General features: G+C 35.3%; 1 protein-coding gene across 1 annotated transcript in view; it reads right to left on the bottom strand.

Moving 5' to 3' along the window:
• The window catches only part of TMEM135 (transmembrane protein 135), a 433,297-nt gene that overhangs the window by 278,327 nt on the left and 141,741 nt on the right, over positions 1-13,229 (bottom strand). Inside the window, exon 4 of the mRNA XM_073662037.1 lies at positions 2,203-2,236. Within this exon, the coding sequence (XP_073518138.1) occupies positions 2,203-2,236 (34 nt within the window). The remainder of the gene's footprint in view (positions 1-2,202; positions 2,237-13,229) is intronic.

Here is a 13,229-nt window from a genome sequence, read left to right as displayed (position 1 = left end):
TATAGAGGGAACGAGAGAAGAGATTACAGTAGAATGGATGTAGAGTGATAGAGTGAGAAGAAAAGAGAAAGCAGTGAGAGGGATTTATATAGAGACAGAGAGAGGCGGTGAGAGATAAAAAGAGAGAAAGGCAGAGATAGTGGTTGAGAGGAAGTAAGGAGGGGGCAGTAAGAGAGATGTAGAGAGACAAAAAGGAGGTGAGAGAAAGGCAGAGATAGGGGTTGAGAAAAAGTAAAAAGGGGCAGTAAGAGAGATGTAGAGAGACAGAGGAGGTGAGAGAGAGAGACAGAGATAGAGGTTGAGAGAGAGTAAGAAGGGGGGATTTAAAGAGATGTAGAGAGAAAGGCAGAGATAGGGGTTGAGAAGAAGTAAGAAGGGGGCAGTAAAAGATGTAGAGAGACAAAGAGAAGGTGAGAGAGAAAGACAGATAGGGTTTGAGAGAGAGTAGGAAGGGACAGTAAGAGATATTTAGAGAGACAGAGAGGCTGTAAAAGAGATGAAAAGAGAAAGGCAGAGATAGGGCTTGAGAGGGAGTAAGAAGGGGCAGTAAGATGTAGCGAGAGAAAGAGGAGGTGAGTGAGATGAAGAGAGAGAAAGTCAGAGACGGGATGAGAGGAGGTAAGAAGGGTGCAGTAAAAGAGATGTAGAGAGACAAAGAGGAGGTGAGAGAGATGAAAAGAGAGAAAGACAGAGATAAAGGTTGAGAAGTAAGAAGGGGCAGTAATATTAAGAGAATCGGAAAGAGAGGAACATACAGATGGGCAGTAAGGAATGTAAGCCAGAGAGAAGAAAGAATGAGTAAGAGTCTTAAAGTGAGCGAGGCAGTTAAAAAGAGAGAGATATAGAAATATAGGAAAAATGATGAAAGAAGAAGAGAGAGGAAAGTAAAAAAAAGTGATAGAAGACAGAAGGAGAGAAGAAAGGTGAAAGAGAAAGAGGTAGGAAGAGACAAAAAGAAAGGAAAAAGATATTTCTGGTGAATGAACTTTTTTTTCTTTTGGATGCCTTCATTTTTACTTTTCTATTTTTCATCGGAAAGAAACATCTGTTATATTGTCGTGCGTGAAATACTCCTGAGAGACAAGATGAACATAGCAGAGAGCAGCGGCCAAAGACTAGGACATCCTGTAACACCAGCACTGTTCCTGACTACACCTGCTAGAAAGGGGATGAGTTATTCTTTTTAACTATCGACAGTATATGATATTTTTTTTTTTATTAATGCTTAATTTCCCCTGTGGGGGGCGCTGCAGGGAAAATGAAGACTGTTTTCTAGCCCTGTAGTTCTAGGATCATCCTTTCCAAAGAACCAGAACTGACCCACTCTCTACATGATACCCATAGCAGCGGCCTGGTCTATCTCCAACCTTGATATTAGCCAAACCACTAAATGTATGCGAGACTTTTACATCTACAATAGCCCATGCCGACATATAGGTGTAACTGGCCGAGAATAAAAAGTTAAGGACCACCAAAGATAATATTGATTTCTATGGGGTCGATTCGTTAATGTATTTGTGACTTTTTTTGGCGTTACGTGCTCAAAAATCTTGTTTTAATTTGCAACTTTTTAAAGTCTATTTTATATAGTGTTTACATGTTTTTTTTATTTTTATTATATATATATATATTTTTTTTTTCTTTCAATCTGGTCTCGCTTTTTCCTTTTCCGATGTTTGCCGTCGATTCATCAATTGTCACTTTGTAAAGTCAAGACATTTTAGTACTGATTGCAACTTTTTGCTCTAAGAGGGCACAAAAAAGGTAAAAGACAAAAATAAAGAGAATTTTCAACTTTGCATAAAATTCAAGAACCACATAGAATTTTGCACAAAAAAAAGTCAACAAAAACCACAAAACAAAAAAAAGAAAAAGAAAAGGGACTTTATAAAAAAAAAGAAAAAAAGATGAATCAGGCTCTTAATCTTTTTACATGATGAAGGAAATAAATCGTATGACCTCAAACACGATTGGACACAAAAAAAAATATTTTAAAAAAACCCAGAATGGCGCACATTTGTGTAGAACATTCACTTTTCTTTTTTATAATCTAAGCGTGCTCTAACACTGTTTGCAGTGTATGCTCGGCCTCACGATCCTATACCGAAGTATCAAGCAGGAAACATATACTATTCTGCATGCAAATAAACATTATAAAAGCTAAAAAAAAAAAAAAAAGTTTAAAACAAGTTCTTTTCTTACCTGGTTGGCCATGTAAATTGTCAGTAATCCTCTCCTAAAACAGAATCGCAAAGTTAAGGTTTTGAAAATGTAGTTTTGAAATTATGACAAATCTATTGTAACACCAAAACAATAAAAAAACATTTTATCACAATTTGCAAAAAATTCTGCAAATTTTACAAACAACTGCATAATCTGGATGTTCTCTGTAGAGTCATCCACTGACATTATCACATATTTGTTTTTAGTCATTCACTAAGCTACTAACTAAAAGCAAATTAATTAACCTTAAAGGGGTTGTCCACCTTTTAAGACAATATTTGTCTTACTTCAATGTATACATTGGGAATTAGAAGTCATTTTTGTAATTGTGTTCCATTAAAAAAAAAATTGCCACAGTTTGGCTTTTACAGCCTCGGTTTCCCTGCACATTTTACTTTGATGTGGTCTGTGGTCTGAAATCAGCACAGAAGGTCATAAAAAGACTGAAGCTTTACAAACTACCTGTCAGACCATGATAATGAGCTCACTGATAGATTCACAGTTAACTCATTCTGCAGCCAGCATTAAACAGTGCAACATAAAGGCTTTAGGAGGCAAACGGTGCAAAAATGTTAATTAAACCCAATCGTAAAAATTATTTTTAGCCCCAAATACATAAAAGGGTCCCCATGGGTGGGCAACTCTTCTCCACAGGACAAGTGGTAACTTGCTGATTATTTAGGGTCTGACCGCTGAAACCCTCACCAATCCAGGGTCGCACTTGCGATGCCATTGCTCCAATTTAATGGGACTTTTCACAGCCCCATTCTTAGGATCAGAGGGGTCTTCATGGCTGGACCTCAGCGATCAGAAAGTTATGGAGAAGGGAAAACTTGTCAAGTTGGGAACAACCCTTTTAATCCTTGTACGTTTCAAACTTTTGATATCCCACAATCAAAGTCTCCGGCAGTGATATATTTCTAGCCCCACTATCCAATGTAGAGCCCATTCCCACCAACAAAAAGCTTTATGGTCCCCTTTTAGCAAACCTGTCTTTGTTGCTCCTTGCAACCAATCAGAGCTCAAGTTTTACAGAGGGTCTTAAGAAATTAAAGCTGTGCTCTAATAGTCCACAAAGACACTTTTACTCTTAGACAGTTTTGATAAATGAGGCCTGTGTGTATAAAAAAAAAAAATCACACAAAAGTAAAGGCTATTGTAGACGTACAACTGCCATTCAGGCTTCACTAGACTCTGTAGGCCTCACTTCTCAAAGTTGCCCATAGTGACCAATCAGAGCACAGATTTCATTTTACTAGAGCAGTTTAAGAATTGAAAGCTCAGTTGTGATTGGTTGCTATGGACATTAAAACAGCCTTACTCTTACACAGCTGAATGAGGCCCATCAATATATATAGGGAGGAAAATGGAATGTGATTATGTGACACCATTTATTTTAACAGATTTTATCAGTAGGAACAATCGATTGATCCTGCAAAGCCACATCTGAATAGAGCGCATGTCAGTGATCATCTGATTGTGCTTTAGTACTGCCAAGGTCTCCTATGAATGCCAGCCATGGAGTACCGTAAAGACAGGCACGGGGGTCTTCAGAAGGCATCCCGACTATCATGACAACCTATCAGCATTAGATCAGTGCTCCACCCACGGCAGTTGGATGCAGATGATGAATGAATGACAAAGCCATCATCTGTAGGCAAAGATGCGGGCTCAGGAACTGAGTCCACATCAAAGTCAGGAAGCTGACATATGACGCACCACTACTTCCTATGTTCATAATCTATTGGTACGATCAACCACTCACTCCCAAATCACATTACAATTGCATATAGGTCTTTGAAAGCTAAATTAATCAACACTTTTTATATCTTCTATCTGTTGCTGCATTCCCAAGAAATTAGCATCTTCTCTCATATGAAAATGAGATTTTAAGTGCTCTGTGAGTGACCATACACTTCCTGAGCTACTGCCTCCTAAAGTTGTTTTCCCACCGAGCACCAACCTCTTTAGTCAGATTTTATTGTTTGGTACATTTTGGTACAGTAAGCTATCAATCAAGCTAAAGAGGCTGGAGCTCGACAGGGAAACAACCTCAGGAGGCAGAGGATCTGGAAGAGCTCGGTCACACCCAGAGAATTTAATGCCTCATTTCCATATGATTTAAAATCCTGATTTCTCGGGGAATGCAGCAATAGATAAAAAATATAAAGGTGTTGAAGAATTAGCTTTCAAACACCAGCATGCCCATATATCTCGGTTTGGGGGGATTGATCTTACTGACCAATTCCCTTTAAATAGCATCAAAAAACAGTCATATATAATCATATCAAGATGTGAAAATTGTTCATTTCACAATATGCCTTATTGATGCTAGTCACCGGTTGACTGCATATACCACAACTTTTCATAAAACCCATTCACAGCCCACATCATAGCCAAGAGAAAGTGTCAAAAATACCTTCAAAGTAACAAAAGTATTAAAGGGGTTTTTGAATTTCACAAAAATTCCTCAACCATGGCTATAGTTTAATTTAAAAAACAAACAAACTGTACTTTACTCACCCTCCCCTGGTCCAGCACTAAGTTTCCACTGTTGTTTCCAGTGTCTGTTATTGTTTGCAGCGCTGACATCCCGGTGACAACACTGCAGCCAATCAATGACCTCAGCAGCTGTGCCAAAGTTGACACTACGGGGAGGGTGAGTAAAGTTCCTTTAGTTATTTATTTATTTATTTTTAATGAATTGCAGCTGGGAGACAGGAGGTTTTCCGATACCAGATTAACCTTTTAAATTTAAGAAATATTTCTGGAAGTAAAAAAAACTAATAGCAATTATTTTTTGAAACTACTCTAAAAGTTTGCATTGAACAAAAAGGGTTAAGAGAAATCTTTGTTCGAGGCGCTTCATTTTTTTCCTATTACTGTTTATTTCCCGGCAAATATTTCAGCAGAAACGCAGAGACTTGGCTGTAAGAGAGGATACAGCTGCAAGTCAGAGGCCAGCACAAAGGAAAAGGTAGATGTGAAAAATGTTCTTTTATTTTTTTTACCTTGTGACACAATGGACACAAAGAACAGGCATAAAGCAGGAGGCGTCCTGAACACAAGAGACTGACTCATCTAACAAATGGATATTACCGGATTACAAAATGTGGATGAGGTTAGGACATTCACTATGCATGTTTGGAAAAGCCCCAATCAGCTTCAAGACCTATGAAAACTGCAACACAAATCGATTAAAAATGGAACAGCAATCAAGTTCCATCCAGAGATTCAGGACACCAGACAAAAATCACAGGTTCCACAGTGGAACAAGCCCAACATTCATTCTCAGTTGACTGGTAAAATCTATATTCAGTGAAAACAGATTTTCCCATCATTGAGATGACAGTTGGTGCTTTTAAAATTCTATGGAGAGGGGAAGAGCAAGAGGAACATACAGACATTCTAGAGAGGAGCTAGAGGAACACACAGACATTCTAGGGAGGAGCTAGAGGAACACACAGACATTCTAGGGAGGAGCTAGGGGAACACAGACATTTTAGGGAGGAGCTAGAGGCAGGGCTGTGGAGTCGGAGTTCAATTTGGTGGAGCTGGAGTCGGTATAAGATGGACTGACTCCTAAATTATATAATAAATTGGTACAGTAGTTCAATGCAGGATGTGCTGTAAATGTTTTCATAAGAATTTGGAAAAGTTATGAAATGTCCAAAAAATGTCTGTACTATTCCTGATCTAAGGATCTAGGCTTTTAGTTAGTTTAGTTGAGATAAACCTGTGCAGCACTTTATGTACATGCTCAGTAGTGAGGCAGTGCTGTGGAATCGGAGTCGTAGAGTCGAAGCTGGAGTGGGCAGTCAGGGAAATTGAGGAGTCGGAGCTTTGGATTACCAACACTACAGCCCTGGCTAGAGGAACACACAGACATTCTTTGGAGGAGCTAGGGGAATACACAGACATTCTAGGGAGGAGCCAGAGGAATACACAGACATTCTAGGGAGGAGCTAGGGGAATCCACAGACATTCTAGGGAGGAGCCAGAGGAACACAGACATTCTAGGGAGGAGCTAGAGGAACACACAGACATTCTAGGGAGGAGCTAGAGGAACACACAGACATTCTAGGGAGGAGCTAGAGGAATACACAGACATTGTAGGGAGGAGCCAGAGGAACATACAGACATTCTAGAGAGGAGCTAGAGGAACACAGAGACATTCTAGGGAGGCCCTGAAAGAAAGTGCTAATTTTAGATATCCTACTGTTAGGACCCCGACATTTATGTAACTTTACTTTTTTGCCCATTTCTAATGATGGGTAAAAAAAGTTATTTACCAAGAAAACAACATCAGATTAATTAAAGAAAATAAATATTGTTAGCTACTATAATACTGCCCATAGGTTTAAGAATATAACTACTATAATACTGCTCCTATGTACAAGAATATAACTACTATAATACTGCCCCCTATGTAAAAGATTATACCTACTATAATACTGCCTCTATGTACAAGACTATAACTACAGTAATACTGCTCCCTATTCACAAGAATATTACTGTAATACTGCTCCTATGTACAAGAATATAACTACTATAATATTATCTCTATGTACAAGAATATAACTGCTATAATACTGCCCCCTATGTACAAGAATATAACTACTATAATACTGCTCCTATGTACAAGAATATAACTACTATAATACTGCCCCTATGCACCAGAATATAACTACTATAATACTGCTCCTATGTACAAGAATATAACTACTATAATACTGCCCCCTACGTACAAGAATATAACTACTATAATACTGCTCCTATGTACAAGAATATAACTACTATAATACTGCCCCCTATGTACAAGAATATAACTACTATAATACAGCTCGTATGTACAAGAATATAACTACTATAATACTGCTCCCTATGTACAAGAATATAACAACTATAATACTGCCTCCTATGTACAAGAATATAACTAATATAATACTGCCCCCTAAGTACAAGAATATAACTACTATAATACTGCTCCTATGTACAAGAATATAACTAATATAATACTGCCCCCTAAGTACAAGAATATAACTACTATAATACTGCTCCTATGTACAAGAATATAACTACTATAATACTGCCCCCTATGTACAAGAATATAACTACTATGATACTGCTCCTATGTACAAGAATATAACTACTATAATACTGCCCCTATGTACAAGAATATAACTACTATAATACTGCCCTGTGTACAAGAATATAACTACTAAAATACTTGCCCCCTATGTACAAGCATAAAACTACTATAATACTGCCCCCTATGTACAAGAATATCACTACTATAATACTGCCCCCTATGTACAAGAATATCACTACTATAATACTGCCCCTATGTACAAGAATATAAGTACTATAATACTGCTCCTGTGTACAAGAATATAAGTACTATAATACTTTCCCCCTATGTACAAGAATATAACTACTATAATACTGCCCCCTATGTACAAGAATATAACTACTATGATACTGCTCCTATGTACAAGAATATAACTACTATAATACTGCCCCTATGTACAAGAATATAACTACTATAATACTGCCCCTGTGTACAAGAATATAACTACTATAATACTTGCCACCTATGTACAAGCATAAAACTACTATAATACTGCTCCTATGTACAAGAATATAACTACTATAATACTGCCCCCTATGTACAAGAATATCATTACTATAATACTGCCGCTATGTACAAGAATATAACTACTATAATACTGCTCCTATGTACAAGAATATAACTACTATAATACAGCCCCTATGTACAAGAATATAACTACTATAATACTGCTCCTATGTACAAGAATATAACTACTATAATACTGCACCTATGTACAAGAATATAACTAGTATAATACTGCCCCTATGTACAAGAATATAACTACTATAATACTGCCTCCTATGTACAAGAATATAACTACTATAATACTGCCCCCTATGTACAAGAATATAACTACTATAATACTGCCCCCTATGTACAAGAATATAGCTACTATACTACTGCTCCTATGTACAAGAATATAACTACTATAATACTGCCCCTATGTACAAGAATATGACTACTATAATACTGCCCCCTATGTACAAGAATATAACTACTATAATACTGCCCCCTATGTACAAGAATATAACTACTATAATACTGCCCCTATGTACAAGAATATAACTAGTATAATACTGCCCCCTATGTACAAGAATATAACTACTATAATACTGCCTCCTATGTACAAGAATATAACTACTATAATACTGCCCCTGTGTACAAGAATATAACTACTATAATACTTGCCCCCTATGTACAAGCATAAAACTACTATAATACTGCTCCTATGTACAAGAATATAACTACTATAATACTGCCCCCTATGTACAAGAATATCACTACTATAATACTGCCGCTATGTACAAGAATATAACTACTATAATACTGCTCCTATGTACAAGAATATAACTACTATAATACTGCCCCTATGTACAAGAATATAACTACTATAATACTGCCGCTATGTACAAGAATATAACTACTACAATACTGCCCCTATGTATAAGAATATAACTACTATAATACTGCCCCTATGTACAAGAATATAACTAGTATAATACTGCCCCTATGTACAAGAATATAACTAGTATAATACTGCGCTCTATGAACAAGAATATAACTACTATAATACTGCTCCTATGTACAAGAATATAACTACTATAATACTGCTCCTATGTACAAGAATATAACTACTATAATACTGCACCTATGTACAAGAATATAACTAGTATAATACTGCCCCTATGTACAAGAATATAACTACTATAATACTGCCTCCTATGTACAAGAACATAACTACTATAATACTGCTCCTATGTACAAGAATATAACTACTATAATACTGCCCCCTATGTACAAGAATATAACTACTATACTACTGCTCCTATGTACAAGAATATAACTACTATAATACTGGCCCTATGTACAAGAATATGACTACTATAATACTGCCCCCTATGTACAAGAATATAACTACTATAATACTGCCCCCTATGTACAAGAATATAACTACTATAATACTGCCCCTATGTACAAGAATATAACTAGTATAATACTGCCCCTATGTACAAGAATATAACTAGTATAATACTGCGCTCTATGAACAAGAATATAACTACTATAATACTGCTCCTATGTACAAGAATATAACTACTATAATACTGCACCTATGTACAAGAATATAACTAGTATAATACTGCCCCTATGTACAAGAATATAACTACTATAATACTGCCTCCTATGTACAAGAATATAACTACTATAATACTGCCCCCTATGTACAAGAATATAACTACTATAATACTGCCCCCTATGTACAAGAATATAACTACTATACTACTGCTCCTATGTACAAGAATATAACTACTATAATACTGCCCCTATGTACAAGAATATGACTACTATAATACTGCCCCCTATGTACAAGAATATAACTACTATAATACTGCCCCCTATGTACAAGAATATAACTACTATAATACTGCCCCTATGTACAAGAATATAACTAGTATAATACTGCCCCCTATGTACAAGAATATAACTACTATAATACTGCCTCTTATGTACAAGAATATAACTACTATAATACTGTCCCCTATGTACAAGAATATAACTACTATAATACTGCTCCTATGTACAAGAATATAACTACTATAATACTGCCCCTATGTACAAGAATATAACTACTATAATACTGCTCATATGTACAAGAATATAACTACTATAATACTGCCCCTATGTACAAGAATATAACTACTATAATACTGCCCCTATGTACAAGAATATAACTACTATAATACTGCTCCTATGTACAATAATATAACTACTATAATACTGCCCCTATGTACAAGAATATAACTACTATAATACTGCTCCTATGTACAAGAATATAACTACTATAATACTGCCCCTATGTACAAGAATATTACTACTATAATACTGCCCTCTATGTACAAGAATATAACTACTATAATACTGCACCCTATGTACAAGAATATAACTACTATAATACTGCTCCTATGTACAAGAATATAACTACTATAATACTGCTCCTATGTACAAGAATATAACTACTATATTACTGCCCCCTATGTACAAGAATATAACTACTATAATACTGCCCCTATGTACAAGAATATAACTACTATAATACTGCTCCTATGTACAAGAATATATCTACTATAACACTGCCCCTATGTACAAGAGTATAACTACTATAATACTGCCCCCTATGTACAGAAATATAACTACTATAATACTGCCCTTTATGTACAAGAATATAACTACTATAATACTGCCCCTTATGTACAAGAATATAACTACTATAATACTGCTCCTATGTACAAGAATATAACTACTATAATACTGCCCCTATGTACAAGAATATAACTACTATAACACTGCCCCTATGTACAAGAGTATAACTACTATAATACTGCCCCTATGTACAAGAATATAACTACTATAATACTGCTCCTATGTACAAGAATATAACTACTATAATACTGCCCCTATGTACAAGAATATAACTACTATAATACTGCCCCTATGTACAAGAGTATAACTACTATAATACTGCCCCTATGTACAAGAATATAACTACTATAATACTGCCCCTATGTACAAGAATATAACTACTATAATACTGCTCCTATGTACAAGAATATAACTACTATAATACTGCTCCTATGTACAAGAATATATCTACTATAACACTGCCCCTATGTACAAGAGTATAACTACTATAATACTGCCCCTATGTACAAGAATATAACTACTATAATACTGCCCCTATGTACAAGAATATAACTACTATAATACTGCTCCTATGTACAAGAATATAACTACTATAATACTGCCCCCTATGTACAAGAATATAACTACTATAATACTGCTCCTATGTACAAGAATATAACTACTATAATACTGCCCCCTATGTACAAGAATATAACTACTATAATACTGCCCCTATGTACAAAAGTATAACTACTATAATACTGCCCCTATGTACAAGAATATAACTACTATAATACTGCCCCCTATGTACAAGAATATAACTACTATAATACTGCCCCCTATGTACAAGAATATAACTACTATAATACTGCCCCCTATATACAAGAATATAACTACTATAATACTGCCCCCTATGTACAAGAATATAACTACTATAATACTGCCCCTATGTACAAGAATATAACTACTATAATACTGCTCCTATGTACAAGAATATAACTACTATAATACTGCCCCTATGTACAAGAATATAACTACTATAATACTGCCGCTATATACAAGAATATAGCTACTATAATGCTGCCCCCTATGTACAAGAATATAACTACTATAATACTGCCCCCTATGTACAAGAATATAACTACTATAATACTGCCGCTATATACAAGAATATAGCTACTATAATGCTGCCCCCTATGTACAAGAATATAACTACTATAATACTGCCCCCTATGTACAAGAATATAACTACTATAATACTGCCGCTATATACAAGAATATAGCTACTATAATGCTGCCCCCTATGTACAAGAATATAACTACTATAATGCTGCCCCCTATGTACAAGAATATAACTACTATAAAACTGCTTCCTATGTACAGGACTATAGCAACTATAATACTGCCCCCTATGTACAAGAATATAACTACTATAACACTACCCCTATGTACAAGAATATAACTACTATAATACTGCCCCCTATGTACAAGAATATAACTACTATAATACTGCTCCTATGTACAAGAATATAACTACTATAATACTGCCCCCTATGTACAAGAATATAACTACTATAATACTGCCCCTATGTACAAGAATATAACTACTATAATACTGCCCCTATGCACAAGAATATAACTACTATAATACTGCCCCTATGCACAAGAATATAACTATTATAATACTGCTCCTATGTACAAGAATATAACTACTATAATACTGCTCCCTATGTACAAGAATATAACTACTATAATACTGCTCCTATGTACAAGAATATAACTACTATAATACTGCCCCCTATGTACAAGAATATAACTACTATAATACTGCCCCTATGCACAAGAATATAACTACTATAATACTGCCCCCTATGTACAGGAATATAACTACTATAATACTGCTCCCTATGTACAAGAATATAACTACTATAATACTGCTCCTATGTGCAAGAATATAACTACTATAATACTGCCCCTATGTACAAGAATATAACTACTATAATACTGCTCCTATGTACAAGAATATAACTACTATAATACTGCCCCCTATGTACAAGAATATAACTACTATAATACTGCCCCCTATGTACAAGAATATAACTACTATAATACTGTTCCCCTATGTACAAGAATATAACTACTATAATACTGCCCCCTATGTACAAGAATATAACTACTATAATACTGCCCCCTATGTACAAGAATATAACTACTATAATACTGCCCCCTATGTACAAGAATATAACTACTATAATACTGTTCCCCTATGTACAAGAATATAACTACTATAATACTGCCCCCTATGTACAAGAATATAACTACTATAACACTGCCCCCTATGTACAAGAATATAACTACTATAATACTGCCCCCTATGTACAAGAATATAACTACTATAATACGGCCCCCTATGTACAAGAATATAACTACTATAATACTGTTCCCCTATGTACAAGAATATAACTACTATAATACTGCCCCCTATGTACAAGAATATAACTACTATAATACTGCCCCCTATGTACAAGAATATAACTACTATAATACTGTTCCCCTATGTACAAGAATATAACTACTATAATACTGCCCCCTATGTACAAGAATATAACTACTATAATACTGCCCCCTATGTACAAGAATATTACTACTATAATACTGCCCCTATGTACAAGAATATAACTACTATAATACTGCCCCCTATGTACCGGAATATATC

The sequence above is a fragment of the Phyllobates terribilis genome, unplaced genomic scaffold (genome assembly GCF_046119375.1).
Source record: "Phyllobates terribilis strain yellow unplaced genomic scaffold, ASM4611937v1 Scaffold_2__4_contigs__length_985480577, whole genome shotgun sequence".
Classification (NCBI taxonomy): Eukaryota; Metazoa; Chordata; class Amphibia; order Anura; family Dendrobatidae; genus Phyllobates; species Phyllobates terribilis.
Note: the sequence above shows the minus strand (reverse complement) of the source record. Positions and strands in the feature narration are given on the sequence as shown.